Below are 26,846 nucleotides of genomic sequence, written 5' to 3'. Positions count from 1 at the left end.
TCCAGGCACGTTTATTATTATTAAAGTCATCTTTAAGATAGAAATCATTGTTTTAATTACTAATAAAATGAGTTAAAAGTGACCAAAGATGATGGTGAAATGGGATTTTAAAAACCACAAAAATTGGTTAAAAGTTGCCAATTAGAGTGGACGAAAAACAGACACAAAAAGTGGTAAAAATGGTTTAAAGTGTCAATATTGGCTTAAAAGTGACAGAAATGGAGGGAGGGGCTAATGTAATTTAAAAATTAGGAATTACTTTAATCTAATGGGCATGACAAATGGTGAATGTGGTTAAAGTGGCAAAAATAATTCTAAAATCTGGTGAAAAGAGGTTAAAAGTGACAATAATGGGTAAACATATGTGACATTAGGTGGAAAAAGTGATGGAAAATGTCTTGAAAGTGGAAAGGCATTGAAATATGATGGAGAAGTGTCAGAAATGTAGCAAAAGTTCATTAAAAAGAGCAAAAATATTAAAAGAAAAAAATATGAAAATAGGTTAAAATATGTTAAGTTTGGTGTAGTTGCAGAAAAAGGGAAAAAACGAGCAAAAATTGGCTCAAATTGTTAAAAAAAGAAAAAAACATAATCTTAAGTTTCTTGAAGGTATCTGGCAACCTTCTCCCAGTGTCACGTGACCCCAAACGGAGTCCTGACCCCAAGGTTGAGAACCTGGCATTAATATTTTTGCTGTAACAGGAAAAAAAACTTTTGAGTTGTTCTCTCTACATGATTGGACGAGGATTCCATGATTATGTATCCAAAGCTAGAGCTGTACGATTGAAACACCTCAGAAAGTGTAAATGATGCTTTTAGCTGGAAGCGTGTACAGTACAGTATATTTAAAGCAGAGCCAACAGTAATGGGTGGAGACGTCAGCACCCATCATCTCTCTCACTGCTCGGGGCGGCTGTAGAAGTGATGATCGTGTTGTTCATGTGCGCTGACAGCACAATCATAGGCTCGTGTTTGTGAGAACATTTGTCAAGATTAGAGAAGAACAAAGAACGGCAGCGAGGCAGAAAATAAAGCTCCTGTTGGGATTGAAAAGGACACGAGGGCTACTTTAATCCAAACTTCTTTTACGTGTTTCACTGCTGACAGCGGGACTTTAATGTGCCACTATACGCTGAATAAAAGCAGTCGTAGGAAAGGAAACGCGTCACAGACGAGATGAATATCACACACTTAGAACAACTCAATGATGGGAAGGATTAGTAGATCTTACCTATGTCTGAAATCTTTGTTTCTTTTAGTAGAAAGCAGCAGCAGAAACAGAGAAGAAACACACATGGGTTAGTGGAGAGAGAGAGAGAGAGAGAGAGAGAGAGAGAGAGAGAGAGAGAGAGAGAGAGAGAGAGAGAGAGAGAGAGAGAGAGAGAGACAGTAGAGAGAGAGAGAGAGAGAAGAGAGAGAGAGAGAGAAAGAGAGAGAGAGCAGAGAGAGAGCAGAGAGAGAGAACAGAGAGAGAAAAGAGAGAGAGAACAGAGAGAGAGAGAGAACAGAGAGAGAACAGAGAGAAAGAACAGAGAGAGAGAGATAGAGAGAGAGAGAGGGAGAGAGAGAGAGAAGAGAGAGAGAGAAAAAGAGAGTTAGATAGAACGAGATAGAGAGAGAGAGAGAAAGAGAAGAGATAGAAAGAGAGATTTCTCTATCTCCATAGATCGAGTAGAGAGATCGCGCTAAAATCTAATCTTAAATCTACCACAGAAGAAGAAAAGAGTCTGAGATGAAGACGAGTGATGAAAAGACATAAAGATGTAAAAAGACTTTTAGAAACAAATATCTTTACCTTTCAAATGTATATTTTTATATTTTAAACATTTTTATCACAGCAAGAAAAGGAAAATGTAATTGTATGATGTTAATTAGTATATTATTATAATAATTATTAATTTTACTATTACTATTATTATTATTAATATTATTATTACTATTATCATTAGTATTATTGATACTTTTATTATTATATTATAATTATTATTATTACTATTATCGTTGTTACTTGTTACACATATTTTTACTTTTGCTAAATATTATTATTGCTATTTTTTCAGTCGGATCCTTGATTGTCCCGCACTGTCAGCTTTTTTTTTGGCTTTCTAAATGTTCCTTTCTATTATTATTATTATTATTATTATTATTATTAGGAGTATTATTAACAAAGGAAACAACAAAGTGTTTTGTGTGGATTTTTGGTCTATTTTATTGTGGTTTAGAATTTATTTTGTGTATTTTTGTACATTTCTCAGTTGTGTGTGTGTGTTTATTTAAAGTAATTTTGCATATATTTGTTGTCATTTTGTGTATTTTTCTGTAATTACTGGCGTTTATCTATTCATGTGTTTGTGTGTTTATTTGTTAGCAGGATTATATCAGAGTTAATAAACCCCAGGGTGGGCCACAGATTATTACAGGCAGTAAAACAAACAATGTATCATTCATGTGCTCTATAGTTTTCATATATACAGTAGTGTGTAACTAACGACAATAGACAGACAGATTTCAATCCCTGCAGGATCTTTAATTTCCTTGATTTTGTGACCATTTTTTATTCAAACTGGGGAAATTTTGAGGAATAATTTGAGGAAAATTGTAAGATTTTGGAAAAATTGTGAGTTCTCACAACTATTTCAGATTAACAATGACATCATGTGATATAATGATGAATTTGTGTATTTGGAGATACTGAGATATATAGAACTATCTTAGCTTGTGATTTACACAATGAGTCAAGATTTCACTACAATTTCTCACTTTCCCCCGAGGGCCGAGTTAGGAGCTTTAAGGGGCTGGATTTTGCCCTCGGATCAATAAACTGATCCAGGATCAGTTTCAAAAATTGTAAAATCGCGATCGCTCGTTGTTGCCAAAATTTCAAAAGACTATATGTCGGTTTGTAATTGACTGATCTTTATGAGATTTGGCTCAGTTATGTTGAGTTGGTTCCTCAGTTACTCCACCAAGTTTCATCAGGATTCTACATTTAACATTGATTTTTCTAAAATAAATGGTGGTGCCCATACATTTGGAGCTACTGTGTGGTTATTTTTGTGTTCGTGGAGTTATTTTGTGCATTTATTTTTGGTTTTGCACAAAGTCAGACAGTTACACTTATTTGTTCTAGATCATCAAACATATCTGCTTTAGACTTTGGACCATGTTCTCATAATGAGGTTTAAATCCTCGTATACCTCAGCTCCATGACACTGGTGACGTTCCCCGATGGGAAGATCCTCCTGATGTAGTTGAAATCTCCGACAAAGATGCTTCCGTCTGCTCCACAGGCCAGAGCCAGAGGAGCCAGGAGTTTGTTCCCCTCAGCCTGTCCGTTACAGCTGGGACACGAGATGCTGCGGCGCCGCCCGTTTCCTACCAAAACACAACAGCATTTTAACAGTTTCTCATCCACTGAAACAACGTTTTACAGAAAGTACAAGACCATTGTTTTATCAATCAATCCATCTTTACCCAAATATTCAATTAATCATGTAGGACAAATCATACTTTTTACAGTCTTTATGCTTTTTGATTTTATTCCATAAATAACAGATTAACATGAAACAAAAATCCTCTTGAGCACAAAACAAATAAACAAAGAAGAATCCAACGACTAGGGATGTACATGACATGTTCCAATTCCTTAGTATCGTTTGCCGATTAAGTAAACGATTCCCCTTATCGATTCTTGTGTGCACAAATGACGTCACCCTGCACGATGTGTTGCTTATGCAAGTTATGCAACGTGCGTATCAACGTCATTCACCAGTGAAGCCTGCAGGAAACATGGTGCCCCAAAATTAAGGTAATGTAATTAAAAAAGTAGGAACAATTAGTTTAAACTGTGAAATAATGGGCATGACAAATTATTAATGTGGTTGAATTGGCAAAAATAAGTGTGAAATATGGTGAAAAGAGGTGAAAAGTGACAATAATGGGTCAACTAATGTGACATTAGGTGTAAAAGTGGTGGAAAAGGTTTATAAGTGTTGAACATGTCTGGAAAGTGGAAAAATGTGTAGAAAAAGCATTGAAAATGGGAGAAATGTAGCAAAAATACAATAAAAAAAGAGCAAAAATATGGCAAAAAAAAGTGATGAAAATAGGTTAAAATATGGTCAGTTTGGTGAAGTTGTAGAAAAATAATTTAGAAAAGCAAAAATGGGCTCAAATTGTTCAAAAAATTAATCATAGCTTCTTGAAGGTATCTGGCGACCCCCTCCCAGTTTATGTGCTAATCCACCCGTTTGTTCTCCTTTTTTCTCAAATCAGAATCTTTAAAGAATCGAATCGTTAAACAGAATCAAAAATGGAATATTAATTATAAAAATCTTAAAGGTTCCCATCACTACTAATGACATGGACTTTTTAAATTGGTATTCCTTAAAAAAGGCCTAATAAACAGCAGTGCTAAAGATAAATAAACTATGGAAAATTTGACCTGTAATTTAAAATGTTAAATGTGAATTTTATTTTTAGCACTAATATCTGTTAGCGGCGTTCGACCACAACATCAATTAAAGGGGACATATCATGGTTTTAAATCCTTCCTTTTTACATATAAATCATACAGTTGTGGTCTATATAAAGCAGAACTGCAATGCTTGGGTCTGAATTCCTCATTATTATAGCTCCACCCCTTTTCTACCCTTCTCTGATGTGCTTCTAAGAGCAACTCGTTTTGGTGCTGTCTCTTTAAATGCAAATAAGACACTCCATACCCCGCCCCCTCTTCAGGTGACACTCGGTTCAACTCCACCCTGCTCGGCCATTTTTGTAGTTTGATAGAAGAAATACGGTTACGTAGCGGAGCATAAACTTTTTATTCAGAGGTTATTTATAAAATGTCAACAACGTTAGACTTGTCCATCCAGCTTTACATGTTCCAGCCAGAGTCTGACCCAGCGGAGCGAGATGAAAATGAAGATGATGAACCTGCAGAACCCTAACAAGTGAGCTAACACAAGCACCCAGCTAACGCTAGCACCAAGCTAACGCTAGCGCCAAGCTAACGTCACGAAATGCATTTTAATACAGTCTTTTCAAAGACAAAAACGTCAAAATGAAATGACTAATGAAAACTTTAGACTTAAATTAAATCACGTAGGCCATATCATCAAGGATCTAAAACGAGCACACAGCGCTAACATATGAAGACGGTGCAACTGCTAATGCTAACAAAACAATGACAGGGACGTCTTATCATCACACTGTTTAGCGTTATTTACAGCTTACCGAAGTGCTCTGTTCATCGTCTCCAAAGATAGAAGGAATTGAACCCTCAACCAGACAAAGTCTTTCTGTAAATCCTTCTTTATACTGGTGGAGGTTGATGAAGCAGTCATCATTGAAGTGCTTCACACACACAAAAATGATCTTACCCACAGATGTGGTACATTTCTATAAAAAATAAAACTCAACCAGACACTTTGAAAAGGTTCTGATGCTGGGAGACGGTGTAATGAAGCGTGTGGGTTACTACATCCAACAACCCAACATTTTGACTTATCCTCTCGTAACTTCAGCATCCTGGAGCTTGGACTACAAAATAAAAGCCAGAAATAAAAATGGCGGATTGTTGGACCTGGAGTTGATGAACTAATTTGGCAGTTCTGCTGCAAATACTGTGATGTAATAGTTCAAAAAACGTAATAGAGAATAGAAAAATCGAAACAGCTTGAAAAATCTGAGCAAAACAGAATATAAAGATATCAATGGAGCACCAGAAGAGACTAATTTGAACTTTTCTGTACTTCACAGCACTCTAAATATACAACAAAATGCATTTAAGGGCTAAAAAAGTGGATTTAGCATGATATGTCCCCTTTAACAACAAACACAGATTCCTCTAAACATAAAGAAAAATAACAGATAATAATTATTTATCAAGAATTCATTGCTGTGCTTTATCAATATTTATTAACAGTTTCCACTTTCATGTTAGATTTAAAAAAAAAGTTTTTTATACGGATGCACCAAATTAAAAATTCTTGTCCGAAAACCCAAAGACAGAAAGAAATGATTCTGCAAATGATTAGAACCATTGCATTTCTGTCTCTGAATGTGTACCAACCTCACTAACATCAAAGTAATGCAAGTGTATGAATTATTATTAATGGTTCAAAGAATAAATCAAGTAAAAATATGAAAATATTTATCAAATAAAACTATTACATTTCATATACAAACGCAGGTGTTTGCTTGCGCCATCACAACATCCTGTTTCAGTCGGTTTGATTCAGTGAGAAAAATATTTAGTTTTACATGCACACATAGACAAACTTATTGTTTTCATGTATTTCCCTGCTATGATTCAGAATTAACGTGTGCTACAGAGACAATAATCCCTGCTCTGTCGTATGATGTTTTTTATGGATGATTCCTGTGGACTTGCATGAAGAAAAGCTAACGCTGTATGCTAACAAACACAGTGGTTCAGTGTGTAGTTCTCACACACGTTAATACTCTCAGAAGTGGATTCACTAAAGGCTTAGGGGTATTAAAACATGTGCAAACGTCGCTCTACGTGCTAATAAGGGGTACAAACCCCAGGGAATCAGGACTGCACGTCTTCTGCACGTCTCAATGCGCCCTCAATCCATTTAGCGCGCTTCCCTCTGATGAATATGTAAAGTAGGCGGAGCTCACAAGGGGAGCAAAGAAATGGGAGGAAGAAATGCAAATAAATTAATGCAGTGGACGCAATGCAATTCATCAAATCTAGAACTGTTTGCTGTGATTGTTTTAGCACCGGAAAAAAGTACGACTGACAAGCAGGTGCAAACACACACGCAGAGATCAGCTGCAGTAAATGTTGATACAAAACACAGCTGAGATGAAAAAAGGCTCCAGTTAACATTTCTAGTATAAGTAAATAATTTAAATAAATCAATAGTCAATATTAACAGCCACTAAATAAGAAAATGCAGAATAAAGTGTGTGTGCATGACAGAAAAAGCTGGACGAGCACCCACGTATGGAGTCCAATGGCTGTGGTGCAGAGGATGTTGTGCACAGATATCTATAAATGTCGCTCCGGAGTCCGGACACACTCCAATGAGCGTCTGCGTCTTTCTCTCCATGTTTTGACAGTAAAACTCTGGTGTTGCGTTGATGGGAGGAGCATCAGGCCAGAATCAGCTGATCAGCATACGTAATTTATGCAGCGATCGCACAACGTTCACAAATGAGAGTGTGCGTGACTACTCAGGAGGTCAGACCTGCTGGATGATGGTCAGTAGATCATCTTCAAATGGTGATTGACAGACTGTGTTGCTGTATTAACTCAGATCAATGGCATCAACAGATCAATAGGATGGTTTGTGTCCAAATCCACCTGTTATAAGAGCAAAGTTACAGGACCTAGCAGTGTACCCACATTCAATTAGGGTGAAAAAATATAGGTTTCAGGTTAGATTTTAAAGTTGTTTTTTAAACATTTTTCTTAGTTTATTTAGTTTTCTACATGAATAAATGTTTGTACAGCAGACAGAGAAGTCCACCAGCCTCCAACTGAACTTCTTCAACTGTCTTTGTGTGTTTCTGTGCACTCACCTCTCCACATTGAACAAGCAACACGCTCATTTAAATAGGGCGGTCTGCACCACTTCTGCACGTGCACCTACTAGTGGTGCAATGTTAGTGAATTCCCCACAGAAGGTGAGCAAACAGCACCACTAAAGGAATCAGGGTGGTTTACCACCCTTTATTTCAGATCTTAGTGAATCCCACCCTCACTGTGTTTTTTATTTTCAGTAAACCAGATTTGTTCACTAAATGAGCAGAGAAATTATTGGCGGTGTTTTACTTACCCATAATGCTGCTGATGACAGGGGGCTGCTGGGAAATAAAGATGTTCTCCCCGTTGCCTTTGTAGAGAATACCTGTGGAGTCAGGAAAGAAAGGAGATGAAGAGGATGAGGAGGATGATGAAGAATTGTAATTGGCTGCTATCAGCTTCACACACTTGTGTATTATTAATTTATTACTGTACAGTTCAATCTTTACTGGTGATAAATATGATACTTTCTGTTTTTATTCTCACTTTTAAAGGAAAAAACAAACAAATCCTTGCCTTTACAATATTCTACCCGTGGCTTTTAACCTTATATATATATTAAATGTACAGTAGGTGGCTTCTTATTTCATATATCAGCTGTAAACTCACAATATCTGTGTTTGCACTGACCCTTATAGTCTCACATTGGCCAGGCTGAGCGTAAAAAGTCACTTTGTTTATTTTCCTTATGAAAAAGCAGAGAAAATACATGACATAATGAAATGTATGAACCAAATGTTTGGTTTGAAAGGTCCACACGAGCACAGAGGTGTGGACATGTTGAGGTTATCGGAGGGGGCGGAGCCCCGCTGAGGGATCTGAGCAGGTTAATGTGAGATAAAAATGGATGAACTCATTCTTCAAAGTGAGACATCAGAAAAAAGAGCTCCTGTGAGATGATGAATTATTGAAAGCAAAGCATCTCACCTTATGTTCCATATGTTCACTTATTCAACTCATCACTGCTTCTCTTAATGAGGGAACATTGTCTTAATGTAAGCTTCCATTATAAAATCATCTGTAGCTCAGCCTCATCCATTCTATGCATTTCATTCTCTTCTTTTTGTTGTTGTGGTGAAAATTATTTTTATTATCAAACAGTGAGCCCATAAGCAATGAAAAGGAAAACCAATATATAATGATAATAGTGACGATAAAAATAAATAAATAATAATAATAACTAGGCAAGACCTGTATTCGTAAGGCAAATACGTATTTGGCAATTGGACGAAATTGCCCAAAATGTCAACCTGTATCTGGATTTGTTGACAAGTTATAAGTGAAACTGTATTTCTTGTAAAGTCATGAACTTTGACCCCAATTGACGTTCCAAGTGGGAGGTTATACAAGTTAGGCAAATTAAATTAAAAAAAAAAAACTCCCCTTGAAATAAAAAATAAAAAAGTAAGCATCAAAATTCTGTGATAATTATTTCTAGAGATGTAGTCAAATATAAGACACACATTTCTTTAAAAGTACACAGTTCTGAATTATTCATGTGAAAGACGTATTATTGTGTGTATTTTGTTGTTGAGTAATGTCCATTTATGTTGCTTTTTTTTACCAATTAAATTGAAAATAATAATGCAGGAAAAACTAAAGACTGACTTTGACCTTAAATATGACCCTGAGTGAAGATCAAGGTCACACATTGAAAGGAAATGTTGTTCAATGGTACCAGTCTGAGCACTGAATCTCAGTTTGTGGTCAATTTATAGGGAAAAAAGTTTTTAATGTGATGTCATGAACTTTGACCCCCACCAATATTTTTACTGGTAGGTCTTACAGCTTTGATTTCATTAAATAAAATACTCCACGAGAGATGAACTTTTTATAAATGTAAGCATCAAACTTGTACGATAAATATTCATAGAGATATAAAACATTTTGGGTTTTGACACTTGACCTTAAGGTAGGGCTGCTAAATTAATCAAAATTTGATTACTATTTCAATTATTACACCCAGCGATTACAAAAACAACATAATCGAGAAAAAATTATTATTTAAACAAAGCAAACACACGATTTCGGACAACTACAAATAATAAAGCTTGGCACACACAAGTTATTATAACTAACTTTGAGTTGTTTAATCTATGCACATGCAAGCTCCTCCCCTCCACCCCGCCCCTCTCAAAGGCAAAGCTAGCCTGTAGGCTAGCACAACAAGACCACTAGCATTGTTGCTAGTGGTCTTGAAACATGGCAGGAGAAACGCAGCAAAAACACTTGGTGAACAAATCAAATTCTGTTCTATAGGAACACTTTGGGTTTGATGATAATGACTTAGAGCAAGAAGTGTTTTATTTTGTGTTAAAGTGAACATACTTGATTTTAGTGTTTGAAGGATTTTATTTGTTTAAAGAATAATTTAGTTTTTTTGTACAAAAAATAAATGACTTTTTGACAATCGTTGACATACGTGTGATTAGTGCTGCATTAATAGCCTAGGAGGAGTTACAGGACAAAGAAGTTGTGGAAAAAAAATTATATATATATCATATATTTTTTAATGTGATATTTATTGCCTAGTGTGCGTACAAGCGAGGTCGATATAAATGTCATACTTCCGTGTGCGTCTCCGGGATCTCTGTTGTGAGTTTTTTTCTCAGCGCACACAGGGGGGCAGACGTCACCTGCTCAGTAGCTGATACTCTTCCACAGAGTGTTTAAAAGAGCTTCTTTAAGTCCAGTTTTAACATTTTCAAAAAGCAAATCTTTGTTTAGCTCCACCTCAGATGTGAGGATGCAGATTTTCTTGTCTGACCTCGGTGGGCGGGGCCTCCGAAACAGGAGGTTGTAACAGGTTCATGTTATTGTTATCAAAACCCGATCATTTGTACGCTGGGATTGGTCAGATACCAATGATTAATAAACCACACATGGGTCCCGTCGTACAACACAATGTGGTCTCAGATTTACACACGTTTTGAGGCAAGGTTGATAAACAATAATGACATTCACAAGTGTTCATGGTAAAGTAAATAAAGAATCTAACCTGACCTACTGTGACTGTATGTTTATATAACAGGCTGCCTTTAAAACAACTTTAATAAAGTTATCAGACGTATCAGGTGTTCCTTTGGGTAAAAGAAGTGTTTTTGTTCTCATGGTTTAATATGAATCTGTTTGTCTAAAACACACTTTGTGAACTTTGTGCTTGCTTCTCAAACACAGCTTGACGTGTTGCTATTGGGCCTTAAATTCCACGTCTCATGTGGCTCTACCTCTCCATCCTTCTCCTTCTCCTTCTCCGATAGCGTTTCCCTTCATCTCTGCCTTCATTAGAAAAGCTTGATTGATCAACAGAGGCCGAGCAGCAGGAGAGCACACATGCTGAGCACGGTTCTACGCACGCTAACCCACCGGCTCCAGGAGTGGATCAAAAGTGTGTGTGTGTGTGTGTGTGTAACGGCCACGTGACAGACGGACTGATGTGAGACACCGTGCACACCCCCCGCTGAGTTTAAAGAGACGCTCTCCCAGCTGGTAACGTGTGTGCAAATGAGTTGATTTGACCTTCATCTCCAAGCTATTTAAAACCTGGACATAAACCTAAAGCAGTGCTGATGGAAAAAGTTGTTTCTAAGTGTTTTTAGAGTCTTTTTGTGTATTTTGGAGTCATTTTGTCTGCTTCTGTTGTCATTGTGTTTCCATGGTGATGTAGTCCCTGAGATACTGGAAGCTGAAAATGGAAGAAAAGTAAGGACGAGCGAAAATGGCATACGCTAAGTTGTCCATATCGCTCATCCAATCAAAGTACAAATGTACAGTGTGACTATTGAATAAATCATGGAACAATTGGTAAACTTTTCAGAATTTTTTTGAGACTGTCCTGAAACTGAAAGTAGGCGGAGCTGTATGACTATAGCACATTAACATTTTCTATGTGCTGTAGTTTTTAAAATATTATATATAATTAAATTGTCTGTGTGTTTTTGTCATCATTTTCTGTAATTTCATGTTTTCTTGTGTGTTTTTGGACATTTGTGTTTTTGGTCATTTGCTATATTTTCTTGTTATATTCCCTTTATGTTTTTTTAGAGGTTTATTTCTGTTTTTTTGCCCTTGTGTGTTTTTTAATTGTGTTTGTATATATTTTTTGTTATTTTGTGTGTTTTTAGAACTATTTGGTGCATTTTTCAGTCATTTTGTGTTATTTCTGTCATTTTTTTGTGTTTTTGTTGTCCTAAGTGTTTTCAGAGTCATTTTCACACACACACACACACACACACACACACACACACACACACACACACACACACACTAAAGTGTGTGTGTGTGTGTGTGTGTAAAGCCCATGAGAGTGATACAGGTAAGGAGGAGTGAAGGTGAGTGATGATGAGCTGACAGTCAGAGGACGACAGAGGACAGAGACACAAACTTATTGATCCTCAAAGGGAGGTTCAGGCCCCACAGCAGCTTTGATGAATATGAGCTGAGACGGAATATATTATTATACATTATCAGCACATCAGATCAGCCTGTTACATCACTCACACCCAGCTGTATTAATAAATTAATAAGCTCTACAGCCTAGGTTCCCAAAGTGGGGTACGGGTAGGGATGGGAATTGATAAGAATTTTGCGATTCCGATTCCAATATCGATACTGCTTATCGATTCTCATTGGGTGAGGGAATTAAACAATACTAATGGATTTGTTTGCTTTAACTCTTTATTATATTATCTTTGTTTCTTTAATTTTAGTGAAAGAACAAACTAAAGACAACAATCAGTACCAGTCCGTCTCCCGTGTCTGATTACTTATTATGAGGACATAAACTGGTGACGAGGCGTGTGTTCTTGCTGAAGTTTGTTGTTTTTGGAAGAAAAGTTTGTGCAAGAAGCAACTTTTGTGTACAGAACCAGGAAGTGAGTAGCATCGCAACAGAGACGCTACAAACACAGCATGGAGGACAGCACAGCTGTGGGTGGAGGAGGTGGATTCAGCAAAGAACTATATGGTGGGAGGAGCTTCACTTGGTCCTAGCATGAACACAATATACAGGACCTGGAGGAGTTTATCGTTACGTATTTGCGACGTAAGAGGAACCGATAAGTGAAATTGAAATACAAGCAAACAAATGGTTCCTAGTTAACGCATGCTAGATAATGCTAATGATATGTTAATCCTAATGCATCATTCACAAACTAGGGCATTTTGCTTTGCAAATAAGAAACGTACCTATCAAACAAATACAGCATGTTTTACTATAATTCCAGCAAGTTCATTATTTCTTCTTTTTGAATAATATGTTTAATTTATTCAGACAAAATGTTTTTCTGGAAATGTACTTTTGCTCTACTGACATGTTTCGTCTGTCGACTGTCAGTCTTCCTCAGAGGCATCTGCTTTCCGCTTTAATGTGTCATTAAGAGTTCTTTCTGACAGTCAAAAAAAATAAAATTAAATTTCCTGAAAAAAGTTGTCTCAAGTTTTACACATACAAAGCAACATTTCTTCATTTAGTAAATGTTTTTTTTAATCCACAAAAACTGTCACATCTTCACACACAAATGTTAGTAAACTTTCTCATGAATGCCAACTGTTTTACACTTTTTTTGAATGTGAAAACAGGTTTCTTTGTTTGTGTAAACCATGCTGTATTGGTTTGATTGGTACGTTTCTTATTTGTAAAACAGAATGCATTTGTTTGTGAATGATGTTTTGTATGTGAAACCACACTGAGTTTGTTTGTGAGTAAAACATATTTGTTACTGTTTTCTTCAAAATTAACCTGCTCATATTATATATTTGGCACGTACCGTTTTGAACATCCAGAATGTGGTGTTTATCCAGCGTCCATCCGCCCATGTTGGATGCGTCCAGCTCGTAGCCTTGTAGGAAGGAGGTTCTCTTCTCCCACAGGATCAGATCCAGACAGGACTCGTACTCAAAGCCCACGGACACTGTTCACACACACAGAGAAACACAGACAAGCAGAGTTTACCTACATCTGTCATAACGACTAAGGCTCAAAAATGTTCATAGTCCTTTTTTCTATTAATAATATGTTGCTGTGAGTTTTTCCCCTCAGAATCCTGACATTTCCCACATTGAACTAAAGCAGTGGTGCTCAACCTTTATCAGGCCGCGACCCCCCAAAATAAAGGTCCCAGAGAGCGGGGACCCTCCAAAATAAAGGTCCCAGAGAGCGGGGACCCCCACTGTAGCTGAAGGTGGTTGAACACAGATTGGAACAGTCATGTGGAGACAGGACCATCTAAAAGGGGGAATAAAGGGGAGAGATTTTTGGGGTCCATCCTTAAAAGATGCAAAAATGGAGGGAGGGGCTAATGTAATTTAAAAAGTAGGAACAATTAGTTTAAACTGGAAAATAATGGGCCTTAAATCATGAATGTGGTAAATTGGCCAAAAAAAGCATGAAATATGGTGAAAAGAGGTTAAAAGAGACAATAATGGGTCAATATATGTGACATTAGGTGGAAAAAATGTGCAGAAAAGTCATTGAAATGTAATGTAGAAGTGTCAGAAATGGGAGTAATGTAGCAAAAATACATTAAAAGGAGCAAAAATATGATGAAAAGAGGTTAAAATATGGTGAGTTTGGTGGAGTTGTAGAAAAAGGGAAAAATAAGCAGAAATGAGCTCAAATACTCGTAGTTTCATGTTTTGTTACTGAAGATTGAGGACGTTTCATAAAAGGGTTTAGACATTATGACGTGCATGATCAACAATGGAGGTGGGCGGGGCCATAAAATATGTCATTATCTGATCCAACGGTCTTTGTTGTTGTTTTGTGTGTTTTTGTTGTTGTTTTTTAGGTCATCATTATTTTAATTAGACCAAGGGGCTACCAGTTGCCCATATGTGGTACACAGTGAAGTTGAGTTCACCATTTCATATGTGGTTTCTGCACTTATTGTATATATATTTCAGTTTCCATTAGCACTGTGGATGTTCTCCATTATGAGCTCCGACTGGTCATTATTTAAATGTTGAGATGAACATTGATAGTGTAAATCTTAATGTGATCACATTTTTGTGGCCCCCATTGTAATGAAACTTATCTCTGATTTGTGGTATTTATTCGAAGCATAACTTTTTATGCCGAGCTACCGCAATGAAAACGCCCTCACGTTGTTGTTGTTGTTGTTGTTGTTGTTGTTGTTGTTGTTGTTGTTGTTGTTGTTGTTGTTGTTGTTGTTGTTGTTGTTGTTGTTGTTGTTGTTGTTGTGTACAATCACTACTCCTATGTTATTCGTGAATGGATCAGGCTGAAATTTCTGGTAATTTCCAATTTTATGGGAACAGTCGTGTGATATATCGTTTCAAAAGTAATTCCACGTAGATTACGATTATGCTTCACACAATTCGATTAGGGGCCCGAGGGCCCACTCCCTTTTTTCACCAATTTCCATTAAAGTTGTTTTCTCATTTATTTGTGAATCAAATATTGAGACAGTTGGTGGTACCGAATCATTGACACATACCAACATCTCAAGAGCCTCTCTGGGACCTTTTTTCAGTAATTTCTAAATTTATCAGAACAGTCGTGTGATATATCGTTTCAAAGGAAATTCAAACGTAGATTATGATTTTACGTCGCGCAATTTCAATTGTTTAACTCGGTGGAACCGAGTCATTTGACTGAATTCTCGGGAACGTGGTACGTGCTATTTGGCGCGGAGTTGTTCCGCATTTCATTAGAACTTGTTTTATTTACTAACAGTGATGTCTCAATGAAAAGAAGATTAGTTGTTAGCTGTTTTTATTACAAAAACTGATATACAAAAACATCAAAAGAACTACATCTAGTATGACAAACCATGACACTGATAAAGCAGACTGAGGCTTGAACTGAATTACATTTGAAAGACGAGGCTTTATGAAAAGATAAATGAAAGGCTATCGCTAAAATACACTTTATGGAGTTTCACTAAAACCTGTGGGATGTGGAGTCCATACGTAGAAGTGTTTTATGTCATTGTTACAGAAAAGTGTCTTCCAACACATTTCTGGAGTTTTCACTGAAAGTTAAAGCTAAACAATGCTGAAGTTTATTAGAAATATCTGAATTTGGCTGAAATGAAATGTCTGGTGGAGTGAGATGATGTCAGTGGGAATACTGGAAACACAAAATGGAGTCAAAGCAATCCCTGTCCTCCTCGTCTGGCAAAGAAACACAAGAAATCACAGGAAGAAGGAAGTAAAAATGCTCCAATGTATCCGTCTATAGGACTCCACATCCCACAATGCAACACCAAACTTTACCAACAATGTCAGTAAGAGTGTTTACAGTAGAGATCAAAACAAACTTCAGAAGAACAATTTCAATCTTTTACATCCTTTTCTCGAGCAAATTATCTTGATGTATTGATCTCTATAAGGCCTACACTGTGTCTTTGTCTGATTAATACAAATTGAAGTGCTTTTAAAGTACGGTTGTTTGGTGAAAAAACAATTTCATCCTATTTTTTTTAATGTTTTACCTGTAAATAAACTAAAGTGTAAATGTCTAAACTGTATAAAGGGGAACGTCACAGGCTCAGACGATGATTAATAGGAAATCCAGCCGACAGATGATTTATAACAGCATTGGCAGTAGAGCGCGTCTGCTGTTGGCAGAGAGTGGACACACGCACACACACACGCACACACACACACACACACACATACGCACACACACACGCACACACACACACGCGCACACACACACACACACACACACACACACACGGCACTCATTACTTCAGATTAGCTCGAACAAACTGAGAAATGATTGTACTCCTCTGTGAGACACTGGACAGAAAATCACACTGTCAGAGTGAGGATTGTAACCTTGGCCTAGTGTGTGTGTGTGTGTGTGTGTGTGTGTGTGTGTGTGTGTGTGTGTGTGTTTAAGCTTCATCCTCTTGCATTAATCCTGACAACAACTATCAGGAACATGGTTTTAATAAAAGCACTAAATCAAATACACGTAAACGTCCAATACATGAGGTCAGCTGCAGCTACGTCAGCACTTCCTGTTTTATTTGGTCATGCAGCATTTACTGAGTGAATGCACCGTGGCTAAGATTTAGTTTTACTTTAGAAACATATGATTTCTGCTGGAAATTCCAAAAATGTCTTGATTATGGGCGTGGCTTCTAGTGCAGTTAAGACATGCCCAGTTTATAATATAAGTCCTCCTCAGCACAAACCATGCCATGGGTTCTCAACCTTGGGGTCACGAGACACTGGGAAAGGGTCACCAGATGTCTTCAAGAAACTAAGAATATTGTTTTTAACCATTTCAGCCCATTTTTACTTATTTTTACTATTTTTCTGCAACTACGCCAAACTTTCCATATTTTAACCGATTTTCATCACTTTTCTTGCCATATTTTTGTTCCTTTTAATGTATTTTTGCTACATTTCTCCCATTTCTGACACTTCTACATCACATATATGACTTTTCTGCACATTTTCAGCACTTATAAACCCTTTCCACCACTTTTCCACGTAATGTCACAAATGTTGACCCATTATTGTAACTTTTAACATCTTTTCACCATATTTCATGATTATTTCTTTTGCCAATTTAACCACATTCACGATTTGGTATGCCTATTATTTGCCAGTTTGAACTAATTTTTCAAATACTGACACTTGCAGCCCTTTTTCTTTTTGTTTTTGGCCACTCTATTTCATAACTTAAAATCTCATTTCACCACCTTTTCCACCATTTTTGGTCACTTTGAACCAATTTATTAGTGATTATAACCAGGATTTCCATCTTTAAGATGACTATAATAATAATAATAATAATAATAAACGTTCCTGGATATCAGTGGATATTATTCAGATGAATAAATAAATGTGGTTATCACAGATTCATAGAACAATGGACCATCGTTTTACTGACTTTATGGATGGACCCCAAAAATCTCTCCCCTTTATTCCCCCTATAGATGGTCCTGTCTCCACATGACTGTTCTTCAATGTTCATGTCTGTGTTCAACCACCGTCAGCTACAGTGGGGGTCCCCGCTCTCTGGAACCTTTATTTTGGGGGTCACACCCTGAAACGGTTGAGAACCACTGGTGTACCCCACCCATCACTACTTACCGACTGCCTCTGAGAGTCCGTAGACACGCTGGCCGTAGGCGTCCGTCTTGTCCCAGATGAAGGTGTAGGACAGGTTGGGTTGGGCTGGAAACCATTTCTGGAAGAGTCGTCCCACCACAGCGACCATCAGGTGAACCTGTTGGACGAGTAACAAACGTCATAGGAGAGTCACACAGACCAACAGTATCATGTGACTTCATCATTGCTCACATCCCACCTTCATTAGGTTGAAAGGTATCGATGACTGTGTCATGACCACCTTCAGCACTGGTTTATATCCTGCAGTTCTGGAGCTCAGGTAGATCAGGTTCAGGTCGCTGCCAGGGATCGAGGTTTCTTCTTGTAAAACCTGCAAAAACATCACATGAGCAAATACAAAACATCACTTAGTCCAGAACATTCCAGAGAAATATAAACTGAACAGTGTAAAATAATTATAATATCTGTAGATATCATGAAATAAACAGAACAACTGATGAAATAGTTTTTCTACATAACAGTTGATAAGTTGGGTCAGACGATGCTATCTGTAGCAGCACTTCTAGCCCCGCCCACATCCTCTACCACAGAGCGGTCGACTGTCACTACAATCATTTATCACTGACTTTGTTCATTTGTCACTCATGGATTTATTATTGGTTCTGAACCCTGTCTGAGTGTCAGTGTGGATTGGAGACACTGTCTGCTCCACTAGGACCATTGTCCCTGTTAGCTGCTACATGTTAGCATTGAGGTGCTAGCTGCTACATGTTAGCATTGAGGTGCTAGCTGCTACATGTTAGCATTGAGGTACTAGCTGCTACATGTTAGCATTGAGGTACTAGCTGCTACATGTTAGCATTGAGGTACTAGCTGCTACATGTTAGCATTGAGGTACTAGCTGCTACATGTTAGCATTGAGGTACTAGCTGCTACATGTTAGCATTAAGGTGCTAGCTGCTACATGTTTAGCATTGAGGTGCTAGCTGCTACATGTTAGCATTGAGGTGCTAGCTGCTACATGCTAGCATTGAGGTGCTAGCTGCTACATGCTAGCATTGAGGTGCTAGCTGCTACATGTTAGTATTGAGGTGCTAGCTGCTGCATGTTAGCATTGAGGTGTTAGCTGTTACATGTTTAACATTGAGGTGCTAGCTGCTGCATGTTAGTATTGAGGTGCTAGCTGCTACATGTTAGCATTGAGGTGTTAGCTGCTACATGTTTAACATTGAGGTGCTAGCTGCTACATGCTAGCATTGAGGTATTAGCTGTTACATGTCAGCATTGAGATGCTAGCTGCTACATGTTTAGCATTGAGGTGCTAGCTGCTACATGTTAGCATTGAGGTGGTAGCTGTTACATGTTAGCATTGAGGTGCTAGTTGCTACATGTTTAGCATTGAGGTGCTAGCTGAGGTTAGCAGAACTCCACTGATCTACATTTTTTACACAACTGGGCTTTATTTTTTCATCCAGTGTTTTTATTTAAACTAAAATTAACGACTTCTCCTCTGGTTCTCCTGTTTCTTATGTTGTGGTCTGTTCATCAGTATTATGGGTATACTGGGAACCCACAATGAGAAAGTTTCCATGCTGTTTGGAGTGCAAAAAAAAAAAAAAGTGATACATTTTTTGGGCCTATTTTTTTTGTAATTAATCAATCACAATTAACGTGAAAAAGCCCCAACCCTAATAAAAACAATATCCCTATTTTTGTTCCAGGAAGTGAATTTTGTGTATTTTTTTTTTCGTCTTTCTGCGTCCACAGAAAACCGGAGGCCCTGGAAGAAACATATTTGAGTATTTAAAAGGTCCCCGGAGACGGCTTTAAGTTGTTCTGTTCCAGTGTTCCACTTCCACGCTGCACTATTGCCTTTTCATTAGCCCAGCATTTAGTGTTCATTACACATCCATTACGTTCCCTTTAAGTCCTTTTCACTGCGCCGCTCCCTAATGGAGCCACAGAAAGCTACAGCGAAGACACACACTTCCATTTGCCTGCTTTTTATCTGCACTCTCTCACACACACACGCACACACACGGTCCGACACACAATAAAAAAGTAATTGTGGAGCTGTGGTTCAGGGCCGTAAAAGTATAAAGACACACATGAAGTTCTGTCATCTGTTTCATTTCCTCTGTGAACTAGGTAACACAGGGTGACGTGGACTGGACACACACGCACACACACGAACACACACACACGGCGCGCACAAGGATAACAAAGTGTGAAGTCGAGTGTGTATTTAGTTACAACATTCCACACTGATGAGCCTCACATCCCTGCCAAGAGAAACTTACTATTAAGCTCAGGAGCAATTAGCAGCAGGGTGGGGTGTGTATGTGTGTGTGTGTGCGTGTGTGTGTGTGTGCGTGTGTGCGTGTGTGTGGGTGTGTGTGTGTGTGTGTGTGTGTGTCGTCCAATAAAAGGCTCCAGAGCTACAGTGGGTCAGCTGGGTTAACTGTGTCTTCATTGGTTTTTTATTATCACAGGAGTCAGAGAAACAGAAACTAAACACTGACTTCTTTTTTTATCCATGTTTTCCATAAACTTGTCACAGAAAGAACAGAACAGAAGAACAGAGGAATGTCAGGAAAACGTGACTTTAACCTAAACCGAAAGTGAATAAAAGCAGGCACAACAGCACGTTGTGTGTTCTTTAAATCCTCACTGAATATAATCTGACATCTGAAAAACCAATGAAACCACAGCTCAGCACTGACAATAGTTACAGTTTTTAAATAATGTATTAATGTTTCATTCACTCACTCTTCCTCTATATAAAACCAATGACGTGAATGGGGTGGAGCAGTCATTTTAAAAACAAGGGTGTTCTTGTTAATTCCCAATTTACTTTATTAAGTTAATTTACAAAAACTATGTAGAAGCTGTTATTAAGTCAGCGATACTCAACATGTGGCTCTTTATGTCTTAATTCTAATTTTTATTCCCCCAGAAAAAACTGTTTAACACCTTTTTACCTTTTTTGGGCCATTTTGCAACTTCCTTGTGACACTTTTTAGTTTTTTCACATTTTAGCTTCTTTCACCGATATATACACATATATATAAAGTATATGTGTGTATTTGCAAGTTGTGTTTGACACTTTTATCTAATTTTTGTCAATTCTTTAACCATTTTTTGTGCCACTTGTCATCCAAATAATCTGCCTTTGGCCCAATAAGTAACAATTGTTTCTTGTTTTTTCTTTTTTGTAAAACTTTTTTTGCCATTCTTGATTGTTTTTGATGCATTTTAGTCACTTTTTACTCTTTTCTTTTCTTGCCATGTTTTTGCCACTTTTGGACCATTTTCTGCCACCTGTTACACATTTTATGTCACTGGACTCATCACTGTTAACTCTTTGTTTACCTTCGTCAAACGGCTGGCTGTGATTGGCTGATCATTAATTAAATCAATCTAACTGGACCAATACGGTTTTCAATTCAATTCAATTCAACTTTATTTATATAGCGCAAATTACAACAAAGTCATATCAATGCGCTGAACAAAATATAAATTTCATAGTAAGAAAGAAAGAACCCAACAATGAATCGCTCTGTAAAAAATAAGGGGGATGAATTTTTGTTGTCCACATCCCACAATGCAATGCGGTAAACTTTGCCTACAATGTCTCTATATATATATATATATATAAATAAAATTCTGACATTTTTACCAATTGTTCTGTGATTATTCAATATTCATACTGTAAATGTTTTGTTTGATCTGATAAATACTTTTTGAGACATGAATAATTTAGTGATGGGATTAAATTATGTCAGGAACTCCATCACATAGGAAAGGTAAATGTGGTATAGTAATAAAAGCTCCACCTACTCTCTCAGAATATAGAAAAAGTTGTGCTATACATCCTATCTGGTGGACATGTCAGCCCAAGAAAAATCAGCACAAACCCCCCTCACTAAACTGTCCATATCTCAAAGTATTCAGCCGATCAAACTTGGACAGAAGTGTGTGGGACATTTGTTGAAAAAACGTAATTGTGTGATTTATTAATTGACGTCTGAGGTCGACACTTTGTCTGTTTAAGTCACATGATGTTCGGATCCCGCTCTACGTTCCCCTGGGTTCAGGTTTTTCTCACCTGTGTCTCTGGAATGATGGGAACATCCTCCGCTGAGCGTCGGTAAAAGGTGGATAAAGGAGAGGCGACGATGACCGGACTGGGTCTGATGAATCCACTGAGGTCACAGCTCGGAATGTCATTTTCCTCCTGCAACAAGAACAAAGAAAAGAAGAGAAAAGAAGAGAAAAGAAAAGAAGAGAAAAGAAAGCACGAGGCTGGTTTTCATTCACTGTGTAACGCACTTTAACCACATGCACTCATCAGCCTGACGACGGAGGAAATCTGTTGGTGATTAGAGTTAAAAATAGACTCACTTCTTATAACATACGTACATTATGTCCATATGTCTATCAGAGTTGGGTTCAATTACAATCAGAGGTGTAAAGAGTACTGATGTATTCTACTACTGATTTAGAAATATATTAAAAAGTACAAGTACCCATGAAAGCAACTCAATAACAGTAACGTGAGTACTTGTAATCCAATACTTTCACCTTTGGTTACAATTACATTTTCAATTACCCATGTTCAATACAATTACAGTGACCAGCATTTTTTCCAATTACAATTAAATTACAATTATGATTTATCCTCAGTAAGTCAATTACAATTATGTTCTAAATTACAAAATTTCAATAATGATTAATCACAATTCCTTAGCCTGAAATAAATAACCTAATAAAAGTTAACCTTCCTCTTGTGTTAGCTTTCTGTTAGCATCTCTAATGCTAACAAGACCTAAATCAGCTGTAAAACACACTAAAAACTAATATCTATCTATATTCTCTCCTATCTATTGATTACCTTGTTAGGCTTCCTTATCATTGATAATATAAGTTTTAATATTTTTGGTGTGGACGTCTGAGCCTTTTTTATGTCAGTAAACCCATAGAGTTAAAAAAAATTAAATGATAAAATGTGGGAAAACTTGATATGAAACACATTTTAACAATTATTAACTACAAATGTGTAGAACTGTATATAGAACTGTAACATGTTTCCCCAGTTTTGCATTAAATCATAATTTTGTGTAAATTTTCTGTAAATTCTCATTCCTAATTTCGCCTACATTGCTTTACTTTTCTCTTCTTGTTTTTTTTATTATTCTATAGTGTCCTTGGGTGGCCTGAGAGGCACTTTTTAAATAAAATGAATTATTATTATTATTGAAAATGATTATCAATTATAGTTCAATCACGATCACGACAGCAACATGAGACGACATGAGCTGGCTTTGAGATGACCATTGACTATGACTGATTAGTGTCAGATAATTAACTGATCATTCCAATCAGACACCGTACCAAAATCCCTGAAAGTAGCTGCTGTTAAACCTCTGTTAAAAAAGAGAACACTGGATGCCTCTATACTGGCTAACTATAGACCAATCAGAACCTTCCATTCATGGCCAAGATCATTGAGTCAATTCTTAACATTCAACAAAATATTTGATAAATTTCAGTCAGGTTTTGGTTCTCATCACAGCACTGAAACTGATCTGATCAAAGTGATCAATGACATAAGGTTGAACACTGATTCAGGAAAAGTATCTGTTCTCATTCTATTGGATCTAAGTCTGCATTTGACACTGTAGATCATACAATTTTGTTGCACAGATTGTAAACATGGGTTGGACTAAATGTTAAAATAATGCAATGGTTTAAGTTCTACTTGGAGGATCAAAGTTATTTTGTAAGCATTGGAAACTTTGAATCTGACAGATTACCAATGTCCTGTGGGGTTCCTCAGGGATCTGTTCTTGGACCTCTTCTGTTTAGCCTTTATATGCTTCCTTTAGGACACATTTTACAGAACTGTAAGGTTGATTATCAGAGCTACGCAGATGACACACAACTATATCTATCACTGAACCCAGATGACTATGGTCACATTGAGGTGTTGTGTGACTGTTTAGAAAAAGTAAACTGCTGGATGAGTGAAAACTTCCTTCAACTAAACCATGACAAGATGGAGGTGATTGTCTTTGGTAACAATGAAAAGAGGACTGTTGTCAGCAAGTATCTGAGTCTGGATCTTTAGAAGATAAAGACCAAGTCAAAAACCTTGTTGTTCTGATTGATTCAGATCTGACATTCAGCATCAGATCAAATCTATCACAAAAACATCTTCTACCACCTAAAGAACATCTCCAGACTGAAAGGTTTAATGACTCAGAAAGATCAGGAGAAACTGGTCCATGCTTTTATCTCCAGCAGACTGGACTATTGTAATGGTCTTCATCAAACATCTACAGCTGGTTCAGAACGCTGCAGCTCAGGTCTGAACCAGAACAAAGAAGTCAGAACACATTACACTGGCTCCCAGTCAGCCTCAGAGGAGACTGTAAAGTTCTGCTGCTGGTTATAAATGTGTGAATGGGTTTGGTCCAGAATACATCAGTGAGATGTTAGTCAGATATGAACCCAGCAGGTCTCTGAGATCTATGGACACAGGTCAGATAGTGGAGCCCAGAGCTCACAGTAACCATGGTGATGCTGCTTTTAGTTGTTATGCTGTAAAGAAGTGGAACAAACTGCAGCAGAGCTGAAGTCAGCATCACATGTGAACATTTTTAAAGGAACTTTTTTTCTCTACTGCGTATGATTGAGAGAGAGATTTATGGTCATGTTGTTGTTGATGTCATGTGTTTGTTGATAATTTTAAATGATTTTAATGATGATTTTAAATGTTTTTTGCTGCCGACTTTATTGTTCCTATAGATTTTAAGCTGTTGAATGTTTTCTGTCACACTTTTTCATCATGTAAAGCATTGAGTTGCCTTGTGTTTGAAATGACCAATACAAATACATTTGTCTTGCCTATTGTTTGCATTATATTTATATAAATAAATAAAGTTGAATTGAATTGAACATGGTTTATTAAATTACAGTTACAATTATAATTATGTCATAATTGTAATTATTTCTCCATTACATGATTACAATTATAATTGACCCCAACCCTGGTGTTTAATGGGAACATGTTTATGAACATCGTGCTCACCTTCTTCATGACCAGCGTGTCCATCACATAGAACACGTTCCACGGCAGCCACACGGTTCTGTACTGCATGAGGAACGGAGCGCGCTCAAAGCTCAGCGTTAGCGATGCTCCGCCGTTAGCTAGCAGGTCGAACCTGTCGACACATAAAAAACATAAGGAACAACAGCAGGGACCTGGGGTGGGGGGCATTCCAGAAAGGAGGTTATATTCAAACTCTGAGCATGTTGGGGCTACATAAGGGAAACTCTGAGTTTCCGGTTGTAAAAAGCGAGGAAAAAACTCTGTCTGTCACCATGGTAACATTCTCCATGAACTGAACCTGCTCACTGCCAGGTTTTCTCTAAGAAACGCTGGGTTTCTACCTGGCTCCGCCCACCTGAACACCAGTTAGTCATGGATTGTCCGTTCATTCCAAACAATTAAAAAAGCTCTATGCCGCCAGATGTGTTTCCATCCAACACTGGACATTCATTGTTTTCTGAGGAATATCTTTGGGAATGCCAACAATTCTCAATGAATACTTTCATTTACCTTAACACTCGTCTCTGACACACATTAGTAACATCACACATCGTTACAAATGTAACGATGTAACTACCTACCTATCTATCTAATGTTGTGCAGCTTTACTTTTTTTTGTAGAAACTATAGTTTTCTTTCCAACAATCTACCTACCTACCTACCCATTTACCCATCTACGTATCTACGTATCTACGTATCTACGTATCTACGTATCTACGTATCTATCTATCTATCTATCTATCTATCTATCTATCTATCTATCTATCTATCTATCTATCTATCTATCTATCTATCTATCTATCTACTGTATCTATCTATCTATCTACCTGCCTACCTACCTACCTACCCATCTACGTATCTACGTATCTATCTATCTATCTACTGTATCTATCTATCTACTGTATCTATCTATCTATCTACTGTATCTATCTATCTATCTATCTATCTATCTATCTATCTATCTATCTACTGTATCTATCTATCTACTGTATCTATCTATCTATCTATCTATCTACCTGCCTACCTACCCATCTACGTATCTACGTATCTACGTATCTATCTATCTACTGTATCTATCTATCTATCTATCTACTGTATCTATCTATCTATCTATCTACTGTATCTATCTATCTATCTATCTATCTACTGTATCTATCTATCTACCTGCCTACCTACCTACCTACCCATCTACCCATCTATCTATCTATCTATCTATCTATCTATCTATCTATCTACTGTATCTATCTATCTACCTGCCTACCTACCTACCTACCCATCTACGTATCTACCTATCTATCTACCTACCTATCTACCTATCTATCTACCTACCTATCTACCTACCTACCTATCTATCTATCTACCTACCTACCTACCTATCTATCTATCTATCTATCTATCTATCTATCTATCTAGACTTTCAACATGGCTGCTGCTTGGTTCAAATGTGTGCAACGTCAGATTGGTTTTTAACTGCAATGATACCATTAATAAATTGATTCATAAAAGACAAGAGGGCGGACGGTGTCCGGCCAGGAGTAGCCTGGCCCGGGTGGAGGCGCCGCGCATGTGTGTGTGTGTGTGTGTAATTCAGAATTAAATTTGTATTGGGAATTAGTGTTTACAAGGTCAGTTTAAAGAGGATTTAACTTTTATTCTGAATTAATGAGGAATTAAAGCTCCCATGTAAACCATCCATGAAAAAGCTTTATACAATATAATACAAAAATTTCAAGAGTCAAATTAAAATCTAAATATGGTGAGATGATGACGTAAATATGCACAGGGTCCCCACGGTCAGGAAATTCCTGAAAAAGTTATGCAATTTAAAAAAACGGTTTTCCAGTCTTGAAAATAATGGAATAATTAAACTGTTTTGGAAAAGTTTTGGAAATATAGCCCAGTTTGATTGAATGTTTAAAATATATTAAACCCCAAAGATGTTGAACATTATCTCAAAGTGAAAGTGATGCATACCAGCAGCATCATCGAGTGGGAATCACGAGATCTTACACATTTACACAAAATTCACTCTCCGACAACCAAAAGACGGCTCTGCTGCACCGTATCTTGGCCCTGGATAAAACGCAACACTTCAGCCAATCAGAGATCTTTTGACAA

The 26,846-nt window shown here is 37.3% G+C and overlaps 1 protein-coding gene across 9 annotated transcripts in view; it reads right to left on the bottom strand.

Moving 5' to 3' along the window:
• tenm3 (teneurin transmembrane protein 3) overlaps window positions 1–26,846 on the bottom strand; it is a 543,864-nt gene that overhangs the window by 56,393 nt on the left and 460,625 nt on the right. For 6 of the 9 annotated variants that reach the window (XM_028461276.1, XM_028461268.1, XM_028461292.1 and 3 more), the window contains 8 exons: window positions 24,708–24,840; window positions 21,723–21,851; window positions 17,853–17,984; window positions 17,636–17,771; window positions 13,330–13,473; window positions 7,815–7,886; window positions 3,198–3,375; window positions 1,232–1,252 (listed from right to left, as the gene is read on the bottom strand). In XM_028461276.1, the coding sequence (XP_028317077.1) occupies window positions 1,232–1,252; window positions 3,198–3,375; window positions 7,815–7,886; window positions 13,330–13,473; window positions 17,636–17,771; window positions 17,853–17,984; window positions 21,723–21,851; window positions 24,708–24,840 (945 nt within the window). The remainder of the gene's footprint in view (window positions 1–1,231; window positions 1,253–3,197; window positions 3,376–7,814; window positions 7,887–13,329; window positions 13,474–17,635; window positions 17,772–17,852; window positions 17,985–21,722; window positions 21,852–24,707; window positions 24,841–26,846) is intronic. The other 3 variants (XM_028461285.1, XM_028461301.1, XM_028461336.1) reach the window with 1 other exon arrangement.

This window comes from Gouania willdenowi, chromosome 1 (genome assembly GCF_900634775.1).
Source record: "Gouania willdenowi chromosome 1, fGouWil2.1, whole genome shotgun sequence".
Taxonomy (NCBI): Eukaryota; Metazoa; Chordata; class Actinopteri; order Blenniiformes; family Gobiesocidae; genus Gouania; species Gouania willdenowi.
The sequence above is the reverse complement of the archived record's forward strand: the minus strand, read 5'-3'. Positions and strand labels throughout refer to the sequence as shown.